The following is a 22622-nucleotide window of genomic DNA, read 5'->3' as shown; positions in this document are numbered from 1 at the left end:
CAGGATCAACACCCCCAGGGCCCTCAGCTGCTCCTGGGCAGGACCCATGGGCAAGTCCAGGAGCTCCTCTCACCCCAGAAGCAAATCCTCTCCCTTTCCCTTTCCCACCATCACTTTGCTCCAGGTGCCTCCTGCACCTCTGGCATCTCCATGCAAACAACACACGCTGTGGCTTTGGAAGTCAAGTGTCACCTTGGGAAGGATGCACAGGAGAGCTTCAAATGCCAGCACCATTGCAAATGCCACTGTTCCTCTGATTTTGTAGGAGCAGAGACAGCCCTTCTGTTCTCAGCCACAGCTTCCACCCTCCCTGAGAACAGCCCTTCCCAGCATTGTGTTCTCTGCACCTTCTGGGCAGTTTTTATTTATATCTTTGTTGATCCAAATGTGACTCACTTTGAATTTAGATTCCTGGCTGGCTTCTGGGGGGGATGAAGGTCTGGCCTATAGCAGGAAAAACTCCAAAGGAGCTTTTCAGGTCTCTGCCAGGGGCCTGCAGACACTGCAGGGCACCAGGCTTTGGTGGTCCTCTCAAGGGAGTTTGGTGCCACGAATGATAAGGGAGAAAATGGGAAGAAAACCCTTTTTCTTAAAAAAAACACCACCCCAGAAACTGTTGTTTCCTTGGTGATACAACAAAATCTGGCAGTATGCATGAAATATGCATTAGGTTTCCCAAGGCAAGAAACTTGAAAATTTTCCTTTGAAAACTGAAGAGCATAACAATCCTCAGAGAAGATGTACTTTTCCATAGGAAGAAATGACCTGCTGTTACCTATATCTGCTGTGAGAAAGCAAGTGCAGCCACCTCCCATCAGCAAGACTTCAAAATCTCTTCACAAACCTACTATAAAAAAAAGTGATAAAAGCTTTGGTCCAAACAGATTCACCCATTATTATTCATCTCAAGCTGTTGAAATTAAGACCCCACGCACTCAAGCTAAAGAAAACTTTACCAGCAGTCACCAATATTCAAGACCTGGTGAGAGTTGGTATCACCTCACCAGAACAATGTCACTCATCAGCTAACAGGGGTCTGCCTCCAACAATTTGATGGTTCACAAATATTTCACAGCTCAGCAGATCTGTTCTGCACATAAAGATTTTACATACATGAACTCCAGGATTAATTTGTGTCTATTCAAGTCATCCAGTTCTGATCCTTTTAATGTCTTTTCTTTCCAAGGAGAGAAGTGTATTAGATTGCAATTACCTGAAAAATTTGACATGCAGACCAATACTGTGGCTGTTGGCAGTCAAGAGCTACTTCATGGAATCATGGAGTGGGTGAGGTTGGGAGGGAGCTCAGAGCTCATCCCCTCCATCCCCCTGCCATGCCCAGGGACACCTCTCATCCAGCCCAGGCTGCTCAGAGCCTCATCCAACCTGGCCCTGAACACCTCCAGGGAGGGGGCAGCCACAGCTTCTCTGGGCAATCTGTTCCAGAGGCTCAGCACCCTCCTGCTGAACAACTTCTTCCTCAGATCCACTCTGAGCCTCTTCTCCTGCAGTTTCAATCCCTTTCCCCTTCTCCTGTCCCTGGACTCTCTGATGCAAAGTCCCTCTGCCACCTCCTGGAGGTTCCTTCAGGGATTGGGGGGCAGCTCTGAGGTCCCCCTGGAGTCTTCTCTTCTCCAACAATCCCAGCTCCTCAGCCTCTCCTGGGAGCAGAGCTGCTCCAGGTGTGAGGATTTGGTACCTTACTGAAAACTGCAAGGAATCACAGAATGCCAGGTTGGAAGGGACCTCAAGGATCTTCTGGTCCAACCATTCCAGGTATAAATATAACTTAAACGAGGTGGCCCAGCACTCTATCAAGCTGAGTCTTGAACCTGCCCAATGTTGGGGAATCCACCACTTCCCTTGGGAGATTATTCCAATGTCAAATTGTTCTCATGGTGAAAAATTTTCTTTCAGAGTCCAGCTGGGATCTCCCCAGAAGACACTTGTACCCCTCACCCCATGGGTGTCTTTGCCATGTGACACCTTGTGAAAAGGGATTTTCCATCTTCTTGGTAGCTTGGGAGAAGGAAGCTGCTCCAGAGAGAACACATTCACCTGCTGACACCTTCCTGCCTGCCTAGGGCACCAGCAGTAACTACACATCTTTTGCTTAAAAATCCTCAAATAAGATGAATAATGAAATATACCACAAATGACCTTAAGCAACCTTATTCTGTAGACTGATGTGTTCTTCAAGAGTGCTGTTTAAGGTAAGCAAGGAAGTCACCCAGTAATTAATTACATTTTCACTTCTATAACTCACTCTTCAGTCCCCTGCTAAAATTGAGGGAGAACCAAATTCCAGCTGGGAAACAAACAGCCAATTTGCAGCTCCACAACAACCCAGGGTCAGCATAAATTCCACAAACATCCCTGTGGTGACAGCCACTGCCCTGCAAACCCTCTGACCATCAATCCAGCCTGCATGTGCTAAAGCCAAGTGCCACACTGGTGCAGATGTCACTTGGGATGACATGGGGAAGTTATAGAAGGGTAAGACTAAAATGAAAAAAAAATGTAAAAATTATGGTTTAATTAATTAAAAAAAAGAAAAAAAGGAAAAATGTAGCATTCAGAAGCAATCCCCCTGCCCCATAGCACCAAAAGCTGATCCTCAGACTGCTGTTGCTGTTTGGGTAAGGGGCAGAATGCTACAACTTGTATTTCTGACCAGAGAAACACCTTTCTTTTCACAGACAGCTTAAGATATAAAACAAGAAGAGTAAAGAAGGCTAATGCTGTTCTCAGGGTAGAGACCATTCCTGCAGTCAAAACATGGAGCTGCTTACAGGCTCTACAAGTCCTCATTCTTGCTTAGGCTGCAAATCCCATATTCAAATTTAAGGCCTCACAAATTACCTAAAGTGCACTGGTTGGAAAGGGAAATGGTAAATCCTGAAATGTCAAACCTTTGCCAAATTTTTAGTTACGAAAGTTCTGGATTGTTTGACTTCTCTCCTTTGTTCACTTCAGGCTTGCCTGGACATTTCTTGTCCAATCAAAGAGAGAAGACAAATGGTTCACTCAAAAAGGTATCATGTCCAAGTATGGATTTGAAAGGGGGGATTTGCTTTTGAGTTTAAACATGGAGCTGGACTGAAGTCACCAGGCTTACACACATCACTAAACATCCTGCACACTTGTAATCTTGTCCCCAACAGCAATGCTCACATTTTTTTAACCATGTTGTTAAGAGGTGTTCCTGTTTGCTTCTTTAAGACCATTTTGCTAAAGAAGATGCTGCTTTTCCTCTAAATTTAGCTGTTTTTTTTTTTTCTGCCTACCCCAGATCCTTAAGAGTGAAGACCAGAAAAACTACCAACAACTTGAGTGAGTTGGGCACAGTGGGGGTGTGGGGGAGCAGCAGTTCCCCTGGGAAGCTGTCCTGTCCCCATGGCTCTGTGTGCATGGCTCTGCTGTGTCCCCATGGTTGAAAGGAAGGAGTCAGAGAGTTGTAGTCAATGGGGCAGAATCTGGTTGGAGGTGTGTGACCAGTGGAGTCCCTCAGGGGTCGGTACTGGGACCGGTGTTGTTCAATATCTTCATCAAGGACTTGGATGAGGGTATAGAATGTACCCTCAGCAAGTTTGCTGATGACACTAAGCTGGGAGGAGTGGCTGACACACCAGAAGGCTGTGCTGCCATTCAGAGAGACTTAGACAGGCTGGAGAGTTGGGCAGGGAGAAACATGATGAAATTCAACAAGGGGAAGTGTAGAGTTTGGCATTTGGGGAAGAACAACACGATGTCCCAGTATAGGTTGGGGGCTGAGCTGCTGGAGAGCAGTGGAGGTGAAAGAGACCTGGGGGTCCTGGTAGACAAGAAGATGCCCATGAGCCAGCAATGTGCCCTTGTGGCCAAGAAGGCCAATGGCATCCTGGGGTGCATTAGAAAGGGGGTGGTTAGTAGGTCAAGAGAGGTTCTCCTCCCCCTCTATTCTGCATTGGTGAGGCCACACCTGGAGTATTGTGTCCAGTTCTGGGCCCCTCAGTTCAAGAAGGACAGGGAAGTGCTTGAAAGAGTCCAGCACAGAGCTACTGAGATGATTAAGGGAGTGGAACATCTCCCTTATGAGGAAAGGCTGAGGGAGCTGGGTCTCTTTAGTTTGGAGAAAAGGAGACTGAGGGGTGACCTCATCAATGTTTTCAAATATGTAAGGGGTGAGTGTCAGGGAGATGGAGTTAGGCTTTTCTCAGTGGTGACCAGTGATAGGACAAGGGGTAATGGGTGTAAATTGGAGCATAGGAGGTTCAAGTTGAATATCAGAAAAAATTTTTTTACTGTAAGGGTGACGGAGCCCTGGAACAGGCTGCCCAGGGGGGTTGTGGAGTCTCCTTCACTGGAGACATTCAAAACCCACCTGGACACGTTCCTAGGGGATGTACTCTAGGGGGCCCTGCTCTGGCAGGGGGGGTTGGACTAGATGATCTTTCGAGGTCCCTTCCAACCCCTAGGATTCTATGATTCTATGATTCCTGTGTCCCCATGGCTCTGCTGTGTCCCCATGTCTCTCCTGTGTCCCCATGGCTCTGCTGTGTCCCCAGGGCTCTGTGTCCATGTTGGTGGCTGCAGGGACCTTGTCTGACCTTATCCCTGCTGCCCGTGTCCCTACAGACCCTCCTGCCATCCTCATGCTTGTGTTTCCTTTACTCATGATTTCCAAAGCAGTGCAGAGGTGACTCTAACTACAGAGGCACAGAGAGGATCAGCCCTGACCTCTGACAGAACACAGCAACCAACAGTTTAACATTTAAAAAAGATCAAAAAAGCTACAAGATAAGTCTCTTGAGCTGCCTTTAATCCTTACCATGTAAACCAATATTCACTCAAGCTGCTCCTTCACTTAGTGAACCACACTCTTAAAAAGAACATGGCAAAAGCAACAGAATCCTCAACTGAAAGATTTTTTCTTGGAAAGCAACGAGAGGTTTCTATTTTTATACACAGAAATCACTATTGTATAAATAATGTAACTCACTACCACCAGAAGAGAAGTTTTGTAATAAAGAGAGATTTTTACACTGCAAAATGAATTTTGTGGTTCCTGGTAATATTTCCAGTTAGATAAACAATAATCACACACATGCTCCACTTCTGGCAAGTGGGGACCCACTGCAATTGCACAGTTTTATAAATAAAAAGAATATACAACTTCTTGGAAACACTTGAACATCAGCAGCCCTGGCCTGCCACTAAAATTGGTTTTGTCTGCTGGCTTTTTAAAATTCAAAATATCTGCTCCTGACAGACATTTAAAGCCAGCATAATTTAGGTCATTATGAACGACTCATGAAGAATTATGCAAGCACATTATTCTAATTAGGATTTAAACCTTCCGGCCCCATTCTGCTACAAAGAAAAGTCAGACCCAAACCAGTTACAGAGAAACAAGTGGATTGATTCACACCTCCCACACGAAGAAGCCTCTCAGACCCTGTGGAGCAAGAGGCTCAGAGTTATGTGTCCATCCCCAAATCACCAGGAGGGCTTTGACCTGCTGCCTGTTAAAGCATCTCCAGGATTCCCTCCTGGCCTTTGGCATCCCAAGGTCTCACCTGGACTTCAGGAAGTTTCCCCACCCTTCCCAGGAGCCTGCAGACCACCCAGATGTCCCTTACCTTGCGGACGTGGCAGGAGAAGAGGACGTTCATGTACTTGTCCTTCCTCTTCAGCTCGTTGGCAACGGGGATGAAGGAGCCCGTGCTCTGTGGGTTCTCTGGTTTCTGCAAGAGCAAAGCCAGGCACATCACTCCTCCTGCTTTGCTGAAGAAAATAACTGCATTTACGTGGTGGCAGGCCAAAGGCTTCCCCCAGCCTCTGCCTCCTGGAAGAGCAGCAGAGCAGCTGGGGTTTTGTGTGCTGGCTGAAAAAAAAGCCTTGACAAAACAAAATGCTTCAAGGAAGGATGGAGTCAAAGGAAGCAATGCAACTGGCCTAGAGAGAATGGCTTTGTTCTGTCTCATTTTGTGCTCTCTTACCATCCTGCTATAGCTAGAGTTTTAGTTTGACATTGATTTCTTTCCTAGTTTTGGCCATTTGCAGAGCCAGCCCATGGCATTACTTATTATGGTTTAATGCTGCTTGTGATGCTCAGGCTCGGCTCAGTGCTCAGAAAAATCACTCCCAATGCAGTAGAAGTCAAAGACTGAAACTCTGAAACCCATTTACAAGGAAATTTCAAAGCACTTCTCCCTCCCAAGAAACCAGGTCTTGTTTCCCAGTTCCCCCCCTCAGAGCCCCCCAGGCTCCAGCCATGCTCTGACCACTTCACTCCTACTCACCAGGGCGATGTAATTCCCCTCCCATGCTCTCTGGAGGCCAATGTCAGCTCTGTGACCCTTCAGCACCTCTATGGCAGCAACCTTGGCCCTCAGTTGAGGGAGGACTTCTGGTGGGACACTCCGGATGAGTTCACCTGCTCTCCACCTGCCCCAAAACACCTGAGTCAGTTCCACAGCCTGCACCACGTGCTGTGAGAATCAGCACAACATGGGCAGCCCTGGGTACAGGGAAGAAGAAGTTCTTCCACTGCATGCGTGAAGCTGGAGCCACCAGTTCTCATTCTGAAGTCAGGTATCATTAACTCATAACAAGCTTGACTGGTATACTCCCCATCCTGGACTCAGAAGTCACCTCCTGGCACATCTATTTGCAAGAAAGTTTTTGCAAGCTCAGTTTTTGGCTCCTTTCTCAACTTCATTCTCCTTGACTGATCTGGCCCTACAACTGAAACCCAACAAACTGAAACATGGAGCAGGGCAGGGTGGCCCATCCATCCCTACACCCCAGCCTTCAGCAGCAACACCAGGTCTCCAGGATTAAAGCTATGAAAAGTCTTTTAGCAAGTAAAATTTTGGAGTTCTGATAACTGAGCTTATTCAGAAAGCAGGACTCGACCCAGACAGGTTGTGGGTGGATTTCAAGAGACAGCTGGGAAAAAATAAACAAGGCTGATTTGATCTAGTGCTGGTAGTAATCCTCCTGCAAGCAGATGGCTGGGCTGGGGGTCTCCAGAGGCTCTATCCAGTGACATTTCCAGTGACTTTCAGAAGTCATCACTTCTCCAGTTGGAATTGTAACTTCTCTGTCTACAGCTTACCAGTCAAAGGCACAGACCAGTCAAAGGCACTAGATACCAGACATCAGATTTTAGATACTAGGAGGTTGTAATAAAGGTGCAAAACACCTCTTCTGAACATAGAACATGGGTAGGTATCAGAACACTGTTTACTCTATTGCAGGAAAGTGCTGCTTACCATAAGAAGGTTGATAAAGTAGAAAAGATTTCTTTTCTCTCCCCCCTAACAGCAGCTGCTCTCTTCTTTTGCAACCAACCAGAAAAGACCCAAGGAAGGAAATGCAATGTCCATACTGACTACATCTTTGAAACAGAATAATTATATGTCAAAAGCCAATGACACCTTCATCTACAATGTCCAGCCAATATTCCTCAATCATTTTGCCAGCTTCTGTAGAACCTCTATTTCTGTTTTCAGTTCTGGGCTCCTCACAGACTCTGAGCTGCTGGAGCAAGTTCAGGGCAGGACAACCAGGATGGGGAAGGGTCTGGAGAGCAAATCCTGTGAGGAGAGGCTGAGGGAACTGGGAATGTTCAGTTTGGAGAGGAGGAGGCTGAGAGGAGACCTTAACCCTGAGAGGAGGGGGCAGGGAGGTGGTGACAGTGACAGGACCAGAGGACACGGCCTGAAGTTGTCCCAGGGAGGTTTAGATGAGACCTGAGGAAGAATTTCTGTCCTGAGAGAGCAGTCGGGTGCTGAAGGGGCTGCCCAGGGAGGTGGTGGAGTCACCAGCCCTGGAGGGACTGAAAACCTGTGGAGGGACATGCTGGGGGTGACACAGATACTGATATCTGTGTGTTTGATTCATAGTGAGGGGACAGTGACAGTTGGACACGATGCCCTTAGAGGCCCTTCCCAACCGTGGTGCCTCTGTGACCAAGCAGTAGCTGCTCCCTCCTCCAGGTCAGACTGGAAAGCCAAGAGGTTCCTTCCTACCTCTGGTAAATGTTCTGCAGAGCCTCCTCAAAGCGCCTCAGCACCTTGGGGGGGGTTGGCCATGGCACGTGCTTCCCATGGTCCTTCATCTGGCGGAGGCTGTGGAAGCGCCGGGCCAGGTCCTGGATGTAGGCCCTGACCTTGTACCCCCGGTAGGACCTGAGGATGGTGAGGGCGGCCTTCGTCCTCCTGTAGCGCAGGCGTGCCAAGGTGCCCCTCCAGACCTGCGGGGCAGCAGAGAAGATGGCGTTGGCAAGGGCAAGCAGGTTGGTTTATTTCCCTTTCTGTCCTCCCACGCCGCTAAAATTCCTAAATATATCAGTTTTCTTTTAAAGGGAATGGCCTCTCTGTGTCAACCAAATCCAATGAAAACGTCACCGAAAACCCCGCCGGGGGTCCCTGTGTGCTGAGAAACAAGTTTAACCCTGATTGGAAAAGTTTGCTCTGAAAAGAGTTAGGGGAATATCCATCCAGGCCACATGCTGGGAAGCAAGTAAATAAGTAACAAACAGCAACCAAACAACAACCAAACAACACCCTCCCCACTCACTGGAAGGGCGGTCGGCCCCACCAGCACCACTGCCACTCTTGTTGTTCCACAGGCAGGAAAACTGCCACGTTCTGAGCTGCTTCTCCAACACCCCGTGCAAAAAGGCAACTCTGGGACACAGGGCAGGAGTCACAGAATTTTTCTGGTTGGAAAAGACCTTTATGGTCATTGAGTCCAACCATAACCAAACTCTACCAACCATAACCCAACTCAACCAACCATTAACCCAACTCAACCAACCATTAACCCAACTCTACCAAGTCCAGCACCAACCCACGTCCCTCAGCACCTCATCCACAAGGCTTTGAAACCCTTCCAAGGATGGGGATTCAACCACCAGCCTGGGCCAGTGTTTCATTACCCTTTCCTTGAAGAACTTTCCTCTAATATCCAATCTAAGCCTCCCCAGCTCCTTGCCATGCTGAGGTGACAATGGTGCTACCAAACCTGGAGATCCCGGCACGACAAAGCTTGGTGGGGATCAGCCAGGCTGGGCCCTTCCTACCCCATCAGCAGAGAAATGCAGCTTCACCTCAGCACTTCCAAGCTGCCCCTGAGGGATTTGTCAGCAGCTGTGCTTTCCCTCTAATAGAATTCACCAAGATGAGGACTGTATTTTGGTTTCCTTGTAGAATTACACGGGAAGGATAATGAGACTTCACATGAAGAGCGCTTCACCGCTCACTATGTGCTCTGCCAGGGAGTTTATTTCCCTCTTGAGAAACATCCCATAGCACTACTGATGCATATCAAGCCTTCTATTTACAGAAGAACTAATTAATTACCTGAGGCATTTTCCAACATGATATCTGTCTTATGAAGCTGATGTCAATGGTTTTCTTAACAGCTTTACTGAAAATCTTGATATGTGGTTGAGAAAACTCTATGTAGGAAGCAGTCGAGCAGAGGTGAGGGGCTGCTCTTACCTAAACACTCAGAATTCCAAGAGGAAATAAAGACTTTGGGTTCCAGAGCCCTCAAAAGCTGACGACTCTTCTCTTCCAAGCTCTGTCAGAGTAACCCATTCTCATTCTCTTCTGGCCTCACTTTCCTTGTGTAGGATACCTCACGTTCACAACAGACATGACCCATGTAGCTCGGGCAGAGCCTGGTGAGTTGCCTGAGCACCCACCACCTCACTGGTGGGTTTGGTGCTCCATAAAACATATTTGTTTTCCAGAATGCCACAACAGAGCCAAGTCCAAGCATGCAGCAGCATGGCTGAGCCAACCCACCCCTCACTTGGGTCTGATCGTGTCCAACTGACTGCAAGAGTGCAAACTCCAACACTGTTCCAAGACAGAAACCAGTCCTCAACTCAGTCTGAAATTACCCTGCACCCTCCCCATTCTTTGGAACATTTTCTGTGGTGAAGACCAAACTGCACCTTCTGAGTCCCATACGGCTGAAAAGCCAATGAAGCCCAAGTTACATCTATACCATATGTTGGGAAGTGTTGGGAGGATGAGGAGGAGGGAAATGATCCCTGGCAGCAATGTGTAGGAAGATGAAGCACTGCAAGGAACCAGGGAACAGCTCCACACACGTCAGGTGATGGAAGGCCAGGGGCTCCTCACCTGTCCCCAGTCCCAGCTGGGAGCTGCTCTCTCCTCAGGTGGGATAAAGACTATTCCAGTGGTCAGTGCAGAAACAAAGCACAACGTGGGACAGCAAAGGGAGAGGCAGGAGCAGAAGGGACATGAAGCAGTCCCTTAACCATGGCAGGAAATCAGCACTGCTGTAGTGAGGAAGGGAAAATGTGAGCTGAACAGTGAAGAGTGGGATGGGACTGGAGATCTCCACCCTGTGTGTATAGAAATTGCTGTATAACACCTTCCTTACTTAACCTTTGAAACCATTGGACAGTCTGGGGGAAAGCAGCATCCTTTGCCTAATAAATGCTCTCTCAGTAGCCACTTCGAGCACAGCCCATTACAATTTTGGTTTTAGCTCTCTATAACCTATGGATCACAAGAGGTAGAACGTTGCTATGTGAAGGCTCTCAGAGCTCCTGAGCTGCTCAGGGCTTCCAGAAGCCACCAGTTAAAACCAACTCACGCAAAGCTTGGATTTCACCCAAGTCTGGAAGGCTGATTTAAACCTGTCCGAGGGCTTTTCAGATTCAGAAACTGGATGAATTTGATGGAATCAGCAACTAGGATAAAATAGTCAAGGATCTAAGGAGTACTGAAGTAATCTGTGCCCTTTTTTAAAGAAAAGTGAAGAGGACTTGGATTGCACTTGAGAAATTTAAGCAGAGAATTGTCACAAAATGTACCTGCAAGGGTACGACCAGTAAACAGGATAAACTGGGTAAAAACCTATTGCAAACTTCTGCTTTTTTAATGTAATAGGAAGAGAAATGAGGAACAAAGGGCTCCAGGACACAGCTAAAGAGCCTTCTGAATGTCAGAATGGATCTCAAGAGCAGAACATCCACAGGAAATTTGTGGAAGCTGGCAAAGACTTTGTGGGCCTTTGGTTCTGTCAGCTTTTCCCCAAACCACTTTGAATCGTTTTCAGATCCACAGCGAGGTCTTGCTTTTGGTTCCTGGTGCCTGAAGCAGGCAAGCTCTTGAGGAAAGCCCCTTGCTGGGGTTATTTTTTACACCAGTTGGCCATCCATGGCACGAAGGCTCCGTGACAGATTGTCCCCGTGTCAGATCAGCTGCAGTGCTGCAGGAATTGGCTTCCCAGTGAGAAGTGTCACAATCACTACAAACACTGCCCTTCCAAATCCAATTACCCCACCCAGCCATGCCCCTTGGCTACAGGCAGGCAGTAAACTCTTCATGAAAAGCGTGTCCTGAAATCAAGTTGTCATAACTGGATAACCTCCCCCCGAGTAGGGACCTTCCCAATAGCCATGGTGGCAGCACCTCCAAAAAGTAAGGAGAAACATTTCTAAGTAATAGGGTACCAATGGTTTTTTTAATTGTTTTTTTCTGGCTCTGTGTGTTTTCTTTTCAACCACAGGGCTCATTTCTGGGGTTCATCAGGAATGCTGAGTGCCAAGGCAAGCTGACTGCCTGATGGGCTCGCAGTCACTTCCAGAAGCACAGACTCTTCAAGCCTACAAGTAAGAGGACGTTGTCAAAGCAACAAACTCCCTGTTCAGCAGCCACTCTGTGTACTCTGCAACGTGTAGTTGTGAGCAACAGGTCAGGATCATTCACGAGACAAAGGAAGATGCTGGAGTGTTCCCCACCAGCACCCCCCACTCTCATCCATGAGGATGGGAGAACCCCTCCTCTCTCCACATCCCCTTCTGATTCTTTCTCCCCACCTCCAGTTCAAAGCTCAAGAACATTAAGCACCATCAAATGAAAAAAAGAAAGCAAATAAAAAAAACAAATTTCCTGTGTTAAGTTTACCATGGCATTTAGCACACATTCTACACAGATTCTCATGCTGCAAAAGCTGTTCCATGCTGGAGGACAATGGTAGAGCCACAGCCAAATGCAGGAGCTCTGCATGCCAAGAAACCAACAGAAACATCTTCTGTGCATCCAGCATTCTGCCTTCTTTCAGCCCTCTGTCCTAAGACAACGTCCAAGTCCTTTTCACACAGAAAAGACTCAGCAGCTCACGTGCATCACCTTTCTGAAGCTCAACCAGCACTGAGCAGCTTCCAGCTTCACAGAAATCCAAGCTGCACACCAGCAGGCTGGTGGCTTCAGCACTTGTTGTTTGTGAATCTTGCCAGGCTGGGGCAAACCAGCCCGAGAACTGCAGTGCCCTCTATCATTCCTCCTACAGGCAAGAATAAAATACTTCCTTTGCCACCTTCCTGTGGCTTTCCTTTCTGGTTATCTCACAGAAATGAGACTTAAGACAACTCTGTCCCCATCTGACCTGAGAGTGTTCTGATATCTTCTGAACCAAGCCAGCTGCAACCTAAGCTGACAGGGGAACAACTTCAAGAGGCAAGTCCATATCTTTCAGGAAAAATCAGCAGGGTAGAGCAAGCCTCAAATTCGAGTGCCATTGCTGGAAAGACTTGAGAAGAGGCACAAGAGCCATCTGCCTTCTTCCATCTCCAAACCCCAACCGGAACACGCGAAGCTCCCAGCCAGGCACAGCCACAGCAGAGCCTGAGTCAAGCCAACCAGGCAGAGGATTCCAGGAGGATCTGGCCCTGTTTCAGGGGGATGAGGAGGCAGAGATGTGTGCAGGACACAGGGAAGGCTCTGAGAAAGACTGGGGAGTCCTGGCAGTGAAGTGGCCACCAGAAGAAAAGCGACTGTCATCATCCTGGGGTGCCACAGCACGGGAGAAACCTGCAGGAAACCAGGCACACAGAAAAGCTGCTTTGATGACAGCTTTCAAAGTGACCCCCTGAAGAGCAGACTCCAAACCCATCGATTTTATCACCGCTTACACAGTGCAGGATGCACAAAAATCCTCTACAAGAAGAGCTGTCTGAGGAGATGAGGCAGGGAAGGGGAACACGTGGCAGCACATGTTGTGTGTCCTCAGGGAAAGGGACTGGGGGCAAACCACAGACTCAGGAGCAGAGAGTTAAGCAGGGTTACATTGGATGGGGAAAGGTGTTTCTAGGCTCCTTTATTTTTTTAATTAAAATGAAGCCTATTCCCTCAGTCCTCACCCACAGGCTCTCCACACCTCCTTCAATACCTTTGCCTCCTCTTCTGTGCTTTGGCCTCCTAAAGGTCAGAAGACAAATTGAGAGGCCAAGTGGAATTATGACTGAAGGGCTGGAAGATGGAGAGAGGGAAAGGAAGAGGCTGGAAAACAAAGTCTGAACAGCACAAGAAACTCAAACAAAACTCTGAACATTACAGGAGAGTCTGGACTTCTATGGATGCTTCCAGTAAAAAGAGTTCCTGGCTCATTCCTTTACCAGAGTCCTTTCTACTCCTCCAGTTATGGCCAGGGAGGTGGAAGTGACCCCTGGGGCCACAAAAAGCTCCAGACCAGGAGTGATCCCCCTGCAGAGCTCTGGGTGCTCCATGACCCCATCACTGGTCCCACTCCTCCCAGCACTGAAACTGGGACCTGCACAAAAAGCAGCAGAGCATTCATCCAAGCCAGGAGTCAGCTCTTCTGAGAAGCACTGAAACCTTCTCTGAGATATGTTTAACCCACATGTTTTTTTGATTAAAATTTAATAATTTAGAATTCAAATCAATGAAACAGGAGAACTGGAGATGCCTTTAGAATCAGCTTAAAAACGTCTGTGAGCTTTGAGCAAAATTTCTGAGATGAAAGAACCCTGACACAGATCAAGCCCATCACCTCAGCAGAACACAAAAATCCCATAAATCCATCTAGGCATCCCAGATTTGTAGGCAGACTGCAGTCTGCTCCTGACTGAGCTCAGAATTTCCCATCTTAAAAGAAAAAAAAAAAGAGAGATAGAGAGAAAAGGAAGAAAGAAAACGAAGACATGAGCCCTGCAGAGCACAGAGCAGACAGGGTGGGCCTGGAGTGTGGGGATCACCTCATCTGTGGTTCTTCCATGGAAAAAGGGATAATCTAGATTTGACCTAGATGCTGCAATCTCTGCCAACGTAGAAGAAAACCCACACAGCACAAGATCTACACATAGGAGCAAGCAAACAAAGGCCCAGAATTCAGCAAAAAAACTCAAGCTGGTCTGAATTAAACCCCAGTGTTATATTTTTGAGCTGTTCTCCAACTCACTCAGCCTTGGCAAACTCTTCATCCTTGCTGGAACACACACACCTCCTCCTGCCCAGCCTCCTTTGCACTACCCTCAACTGTTTCCTGATCAATATTTCATGCTGCCCTAGCCCAAGCTGCCCTCCAGGCATCCAAACTGAAAAGAATAAAACAAAACCTAGCTAGAAATTCACACAGGCATGAACCCTCCTGCACAGCTTTAAAGGCTCTCCAGCGGGAGAGGTCATTAAATATTGAAGCCAATAGTGCAGCACAGAAGCTGCCACGGGGTCCTCTGAGGCTCTGTGGGCTGAAGGAATGCTCAAACCTGAAGCAAGCTTTAATTATCCCCTCCCTGATTGCTTCTGGAAGGGGTCAGCCCCTTGCAGAGTGCAGTGCTGACAGTCCCAGGGAGCACCCAGACCCTGCCTTTCCCAACCCCCAGGGAATTCAGGTCCCATGCAAGGGCTGAGGCAAAGGGGTTTCCACCAAAGCTTCCCTGCTCCCACAGATCACGTTCCAGAGCACATCCACAGTGAGGGGGAAGAGCTGCTTCAGTTACTAAATGCTATTTTCTCTCTTCACACGAGTCAGAAACAACATTCCAGGATCTGGCAAGAGGGAAGGGACCCACCCAGAGATGAATCAGGTTGTGCTAACAAGATCGTGTCCTCTAATGAGCATAAAAAGCTCTCCAAGGAAGAGTGGTTCTAAGGAAGTCACACAGGGACACGGGAGGTGTGGGATGCAGACCCCAAGATGCAGAGCCCAGCTCTGGTCTGGGTTCCTCCTGTGCTACACCCACCTGCCTGGGCAGCCTGAGCTGCTGCTGCTGCCACTCAGCCTGAAAGCCTCAAGAAAGCTCTTTGCCACCCTGCTCAGGAGGATTTGCTTTGCCCATCTGGTGCCTTTAGCAGTGCCCTGCTGGCACTGCCCTCTCACAGGGTGTCCCATCTCTCCAGAGCTGTCCAGAATTTCCTGCTTCTGGCCACAAGCAGGGAAGGAAAATGTTGGAAGAGAGGAGATAATGTTATGTGACCAGATGGAGAGAATTGCCAAAGCTCCTGTTCTAAGGAACCAGAGAAACCTGGAATCAGCAGAACAAGGCTGCAGCCATTGAAGGAGGCAGGAAACTTCTCTCAGCCCATGAGAATTCAAATATGCTGCAGATATCACAGTGCAGGGCACTCCATGAGCTGCATGGGTTTACTGCTCATAAAGACTGCAAGGGCAACCAGAAGCACAGAACAACCTCCAGCCTCCTGCAAGGTACAAGGGTGCTGAGCCTCTGGAACAGATTGCCCAGAGAAGCTGTGGCTGCCCCCTCCCTGGAGGTGTTCAGGGTTGGATGAGGCTCTGAGCAGCCTGGGCTGGAGAAGATGAGCTCTGAGGTCCCTTCCAACCTCAGACTTCTCTGTGGGAAAAGAGGATGGAAGGGATGTCCCAGACCTTGGCAGAGCCCTGAGCAAAGTCCTGACTTGTCAGTACAGGAATAAGTGGGCCCCAAGAGGAGGTGGGAGATGCAAGGACCCAAACCAAGCAAGGTGTCTCCATGCTGTGTTACCTGAGCTGGCCAAGGGCAGCTGCAAAACCTAAGAGCTGGTGGCACACGTTTGAGGGCACGTTCAGGGAAGAAAGGTGTTATTGAACAAAAAGCTGTTATTGAATAAAAAGCCAACCAACCCAAACACACCCATCTTAGGTCATTCCAAGCCCAAACATCTGAAGGGACTGGGAAGGTACTGAGAAGAGGTCTGAGGGACAGTTGTCAGCTGGGGGCATCCCAGGGCATCTCTTGCAGGTCCCATTGGACCTTCAGGCTCACAGCAGCTGCTGGAGGTTCAGACCCAGAGCTGTTCAGTGAAGTGGCTGAGGGTTCAGCTCCAGGTGCAAATCTGAAGTTGTGACATTAATGTTCTGTCTTTCAAGCATCAAGAGCAGATACAGGGAAAATGGAGCCATGCAACGACCTAGAAAATGTCACTTACCTTTGTCTAAAGGACACAAACCCCACTAACATGTGCATTCCTGCTAGGGAGGAAAGTTTTAATCATGGTAAAAAACCTCCAGAAGTATTTCAGCAAAAGCAGGTCAATCACTACTCACTTATTTTTGTCCCCACTCCCCATAACCAATGCACAACACTTACTATCCATCCCCACATGGGGAATGACAAACCCCCCAGGGGCTCTGCTGTACCCTGCAGCATCCTGCTGGGAAGGAAGATGTGCACAGAAAGTGTCTGAGCAGCTCTACCTGACAGCAGGCACAGCTCTCCTGATCCCAGGACCTCTACCATCATCTTAAAGGAAGATTTTTCCAAGTGAAGGTTGCTGAATGCTTTTTGAGCTTATTTTGCACTTTAATTTACACCCGACTGGAGGTATTTTTACAGTTCAAACAAGGCTTAAAGACATCTTAAGGTGCAGCAGATCAGTAGCTATTAAAAATGAAAAGCTCAGGCACAACATTAAATAATTCCCTTCCTTTTCCTAGTATCTAACCTGAATCTCCCCTCTTTCAATTTAAAACCATTCCCCCTTGTCCTGTTACCCCAAGTCCTTCTGACATGTTCTGCAAACTGAAATCAAGTACAGCAAAACTGAACAAGTAGGATGGAGGGAGCAGTGGGAATTGTTCCCCCCTGCCTGCAGGCCCTGCAGCTGCTTTTGCACTTGCCATTTCTGACAATTTCTGCAAACAGCAGGAGCCCAGGATGAAGCATTCACAGGATTGGGCAGTTCCCTGCTCTGCTGCTGGGCTCTTTGCTTCTCACAACATTTATTGAAGTCACTGATGCCCCCACCACAGCACAGGCACATTCCCTGGGACATGGGCAACGTAGGGAAGAGTCTGGGGTTGGCTTTTTTGTTATTGTTTTTCCCACACACACAGGAGTCAGCAAACCAAGTCTGAAGGAGAGTCTGAGAGCCCTGAAGCTCAAGGGTCTGAAAGTTGGGACACACCAGTCCTGGAACAGGTAACAAATCTGCCATCCATTTATTGCTGGGACAGATTTTTAAATACTGATGCACATGCACAGAACCCTCTGCTCTCCTCCTCCCAGGCTCATGAATAAATGAGTATTTACATGTATTTAAATGAATGCATATTTCCCCAGAATTTTCTGGGGAAGGAAAAAGACAACAAGCAAGAACCCAGGTGCCCCACGGTGCCTGCTGCTGCTGCAAGGGTAGGATCCATAGGATCCATAGGATCCACTTCTCCTGTTTTTGCTTCCCCCCCAGGACATGTCCCCAGCTCTCCTTTGTGCCAGCAGGGATGCTCAGCTGGTGGAAGGCAATCTGGCTGTGGAGATGAGCTGGCAGAAACAAACCTCTTTTTAAAATTATTTTTTTGGTAGTCAGTGGGATTGTTTGTTTGGCTTTTGGTGGTTTTCTGGGAGGTGGGTTTAGACTTGGTTTGTATTTTTGAGTTTGAGATGCCTCAAGTGTTCCTTAGAAACATCAATCACTGTCAGCAGCACAGGGGGGAGAGCAGCAGGGAAGCAGTTGGATCAGAACACTGGGAGCTCAGCCTGGCCACAGGGACACGTGGCATTGTCACCACAGGGGCCACATCCAACCCCTCCTGTCACTGGATCCTTCTGCTGCTCCTTTGGAAGGAGCCACAGCATCTCCTCTCACAGCTTCTCCCTGCCAAAGCCTCTCAGGATCAAAGCCTCAATTCACAGCCCAAAATCCACATGTAATTAATTCTATACCTATTCCCACTTCCATTCCAAACTTGAGGAGCCCATTCCCTCCAGCTGGTAAATGCCTTGAGCCCGCCTGGCAAAGCCTTTGCATCCCCTTTAATTTGGGTCACTGAACCCTCAGATTCCTGCTGCCCATCCAGGAGCTGTCAGGAAAACCCCTCCTGTGCCAGAGGGAAAGTTCCCTTGGTGGGCACTGCCCCCCAGACCCTCTGCTGCAAGGACCCGGGGGCTGGAATGAAAAAAGGGGAAGGTGAAACATTAAATTATGGCAACTCAGCCACGGTTCCCTGGGTTTTTTCTGCTCTTCCCCACCGGGTTTCGGGGAACGTTGCCATGGTAACTGCAGCTGCAGGGCTGCCAGCCACAGCTCCTCCAGAGCTCAGCCCAAAGGGACCACAGGGACAGGGCTGGGGGACAGGGCTGGGGACAGCATTGCCCCCACCCACCTGCACCCACCCCTGGGGCTGGGGGTGCTCCTGGGCACCAGGATTTTTGTCTGAGGAGGTGCTGGGCTGCAGAGCAAGGACAATTTCTGCTTCCCCTGCATTAGGCAGTGAAGATTTAGTGAAGCGATTACCATGTGCAGCTGTACTGCTCTGATAAAATTACCCTGAAATAGTGCACTAAATTATATTGACAAGATACATCATCTTTGCATACTGCACGTGCTGCCTGGCTGGGCTTTTTTTTTTTTTTTCCCCTGAACAAAGCCCTGCTCTGCAAAGCTAATGAGGATGTGGGAACATTTCCAAGGGCACACACAGCACCGGAGTTTCACAGCAGCTTTGTTTAATTTTAATTCTAATTTTTATTATTAACAACAGAGCTGCTGCATTCAGGAAGAAAATCATATAGATGGCAAGACCACAGGTAGAGTAAATACACTGGAACAACCCACGTAAAAAGAAGTGATGTTCTCAGCTGTCGCTTCTAAAATGAGCACTCCAGTGGGCTCTGACAGTGACATCTCCACTGCCATGTGGGTTTTTTAATGCTGGACACAGCTCTCAGTTGCTAAATTCTCCTGGAACCAGAAAGTTGCCAGGGTTAAATCACATCACAGCTGCTTACCCACTTGGTTTGGTCTGAAGGAAAACAACAGCCTGGAATCTCACTAATATTTTATCACAAAAGAGAAAGGAGGTTGAAGATAAAGCTAAAGGCAAAGATGTCCAGAAGACATGGAGAGAAAAAAAAATAAAAGAAAATCAAGATTACCTCCTTAAACTGGAAGTCAGTTTTAATTCAATTTAACCAAACTTGTAGGAAACAAATTGTTATCTCCATTAAGCAAAGGAATCAGTATTATGTTAAAGGTTAAGGGTTACTCAGTTGATGAAGCTCTTCAGATAATTTCTGAATCTCTTTCAAAAAGCCTGGTGATTCATAGGAGAGCAATAAACCCCATAACACAGATCATTAGAAGTGAAGAGGGACATTTAAAGCTACCAAAAAACAGAACTGCCAACTGCAGATTCTTCTTTCATTTCCAACCATTCCTGTACAAAGAAAAGCACTACTGGATCTGCCTGGATCTGCTGCTTTAGGGCTGCACCTTGCACCTCCCTCAGCTGGCATCACCCAAGGGCTGTTCTCACACCACCACACTGGACCTCCAGTTGTCTTTTCCTTTTCCTAAATGCCAGTTTCAGGAACTCTAATGCAACAGAAGGCTCATCTATTAAAAAAAAAAAATAAATCAAATAAATCTCTCTTGCTTTTCTTTCAGATGTAATCTTGTCAGCCTCAGCATCCCAGTTTGCTTACTCAGCCTCAGATCCTTGGAGGCAAAACTGAAGGCAGGAAAAAGGAACAGGAATTAAATTTCTGTGTGAGTTTTTAATGAGCAAACAGAAACTGAGATACAGGCAAATGTGCCTTGATGTTTTCAGAGCACAGGGAAGGCCTCTTCGGATCCCTCCTCTGATTTTGGGTTTTATTGTGCTGATGGAGCCTCTCCCAGCACTGCCCCATCTGCTGGCAGCAGCACAGGGCTGGTGCCTGAGCACAGGAGGGATCTGGTGCAGAGCAAAGGATGAGAAACACAGAACATGGAAGAGAAAATGGTTATCTAATTACATACCTGTGGATATCAACCCAACACCTGCTCTTTTATTGACAAAGCTGGGTAGTGAGCAGCTGGATTCATTATCACAGAAATCACAGAATGTCAGGGCTGGAAGGGACCTCCCAAGGCCCTGGGGTGCAATCCCCTGCCAGAGCAGGGTCACCTCCAGCAGGGCACACAGGGAGGTGTCCAGGAGGGGTTTGAATGTCTGCAGAGAAGGAGACTCCACACCCCCCTGGGCAGCCTGGGCCAGGGCTCCCTCACCCTCACCCTGAAAAAGTTTTTCCTGATGTTTCTGTGGAACCTCCTCTGCTCCAAGTGCAAAAGTGGTTTATGAAATAAATTTCTAAAAATGTTGAACCAGGCAACAGTCCCTGTCAGTTCCACCATTTCTGAGGCTGTATAAGTTGTGAGTGGTTGCTCTGTGCTGCTCAGATCCCACTCAAACAGAACACAGAATTCAGCAAGTACCCAAACCAGCTCTTGTGTTTCCCCCCCTCTGGTGTCTGTTCCTTTGCAGGTTCCAAACCAGCTCCCATTGCATTGTTGCAGCCCCAAAAAGCACCTGAATGATTTCAGAGTCCCCTGGCTTAGAGGAGCACTTCCACACAAAGGCTGAGAATGGGCTTGTCCTGGAGTCACAGAATGTCAAATTATTTATCCTCAGGGTAAAACCAGCAAGACCTCGAGCTCAGCTCCAACGTTCAGAGAGGAAAGATGAGTGCCTGGGTCCTGTTGCACAGTGACTTCAGTGTCTGCCCCTTGGTACTGCCAAGAACTTTCTATTTTCTGTTCTGCAGACTGCCTTTCCCTGCTACCCTTCACCCAGGCTGCTGGGGCAGCATTTTCCAGAGCCTCTGCAGCACCATTTCCCCTGATTCCTGTGCTGGAACTCCTCTGGGTGTGCACCTGCAGACCCCAACATTGCACAGGATGGCAGGTCCCTGTGGGAAGTGACACCCCAGCCCTGTGCAACCCAGCCCTTCTGCTCCATCCCTTGGCTGTATCTTTGCATTAGAGGACTCAGTAACATGGATGCTCAAAGCTTCACAAACCAACGTGCACCTGCCCCAGGCAGCACTACCACTAACAGGAGAAAGAACAACAGGGATTTTGCAGAGGTCCTGACACCAAGTCAGTAACAATGAATGGAACAGTACAATAGGGGAGAGCACATGCTGCACCAAAAAGGATGTTCAGCTCATTTAGGGATCCCATCCCCTCTTCCCAGCTGGCCTCAGGGGAGACAGACATTGGAATGGTCTCCCAGGGGAAGGGGTGGATTCCCCCACTTTGGAAAGTTTGAAGTCTCAGCTTGATGGGTGCTGGGACAGCTCAGATCAACAATAAAATGAGAAGGGTCGGAACAGATGAGCCCTGAGGTCCCTCCCAGCTCTGCCATTCTGGTTCTCTATATGATTCTATGAAATCTTTCCCTGTCCCTTTTCTCACTCCACCTTCCCCCCCCACCCTTCCCATGTACCACCAAGAGTTTCACCAGTACAGTTGATGTATGGCATCAGCTACAGATCCACTAAGAAACTTCTATGCATATAAAAGGTCCCTTCAAACACAAACCACTCCATGATCCTATGAAAGCCAAACCCAACTGCTGTTCTGAAGCACTCCTGCACATTCACCCATAAAAGCTCCTCTATGTCTGTAGGTAGCCCACTGTCACACAATAAAATACAACATTTTTAAATAGTTACCAACAATCTTAAAGGTCCTAAACTCCCAGTAGATGACACCACATCAAGACTTCAGAGCAGCTACAGAGAGCACCCCTGACAGAGCTTCAAAGAAATGAAGCAGTGATCCAGTTCTAGAATTCGTGCTGACTTGTCACTTTTGCAAGTGAGCCTGAAAAGGCAGCAAAGGTGTTTTAAGGAACCTGAACTGAGTTTTAAAGTGAGCTTTACCTTCTGTAGGAAGAGGACAATCCTCACAAGCATCTTGGCATGCAGCTCCTCCAAGGTGAAAAGAGTTCGAGGCGTGCGGATGAAAATCTTGGTCCTGCCATAAGCAACATCATCCTGGAAACCATGGCCCTCAATGAGCTTCTTCACTGCCTCTTGGTCTGAGGAGAGGTCATGGTTTGGCCACGTGAATTCCGAGATCATCTTGTACCTGGGGTTACAAGGCACCATTGACAAATGGGAAGAGACACATTTTAGAAACCATTATGATCTACGTGCCAATAAAACTTATTATAGACTGAAGAACCTCAAGACAACCTGTATAGGAATCATGGCTCATAACATCCAAGGAAAATGAGGATGAGAGGGATGATTCTGTGAGCATTGTGAGGAGCTCACTCCATCAACACCAAAGTGATGCAGCACCACAAACTTCACCATTCTCTGCCTGCAGACTTGGCAGTTCCATCATTCATCCTCTCAGCATTCAATAATAAATTTTTTTTGCAAGGAAGGAAAGCTTTGTTTTGCTCATGTTCTGCATAAGAAGCAAACTGCAATCAGTTGTTTAGCTGGAAAATCATCTTTCTTCTTCCTCATTTTGCAAAGTGTTTCTAACAAAGTCCAGGATTCACCAAAGCAGCAGAGGTGACTGCCACAGTTTGTGCAAACACCACTACTGCCCATGGTTGTTGTTCAGCCA

The 22622-nt window shown here is 48.0% G+C and overlaps 1 protein-coding gene across 4 annotated transcripts in view; it reads right to left on the bottom strand.

Annotated features, from left to right (window-relative positions):
• MYO1D (myosin ID) overlaps positions 1-22622 on the bottom strand; it is a 145620-nt gene that overhangs the window by 61048 nt on the left and 61950 nt on the right. For 3 of the 4 annotated variants that reach the window (XM_071728705.1, XM_071728706.1, XM_071728704.1), the window contains exons 16-19: positions 21923-22130; positions 8019-8242; positions 6285-6429; positions 5622-5726 (exon numbers count right to left, since the gene is read on the bottom strand). In XM_071728705.1, the coding sequence (XP_071584806.1) occupies positions 5622-5726; positions 6285-6429; positions 8019-8242; positions 21923-22130 (682 nt within the window). Of the gene's footprint in view, positions 1-5621; positions 5727-6284; positions 6430-8018; positions 8243-19154; positions 19611-21922; positions 22131-22622 lie in introns of those variants that run through there. The other variant, XM_071728707.1, reaches the window with a different exon arrangement.

The sequence above is a fragment of the Heliangelus exortis genome, chromosome 29 (genome assembly GCF_036169615.1).
Source record: "Heliangelus exortis chromosome 29, bHelExo1.hap1, whole genome shotgun sequence".
NCBI lineage: Eukaryota > Metazoa > Chordata > Aves > Apodiformes > Trochilidae > Heliangelus > Heliangelus exortis.
This window is presented reverse-complemented; position numbering and strand designations above follow the sequence as displayed.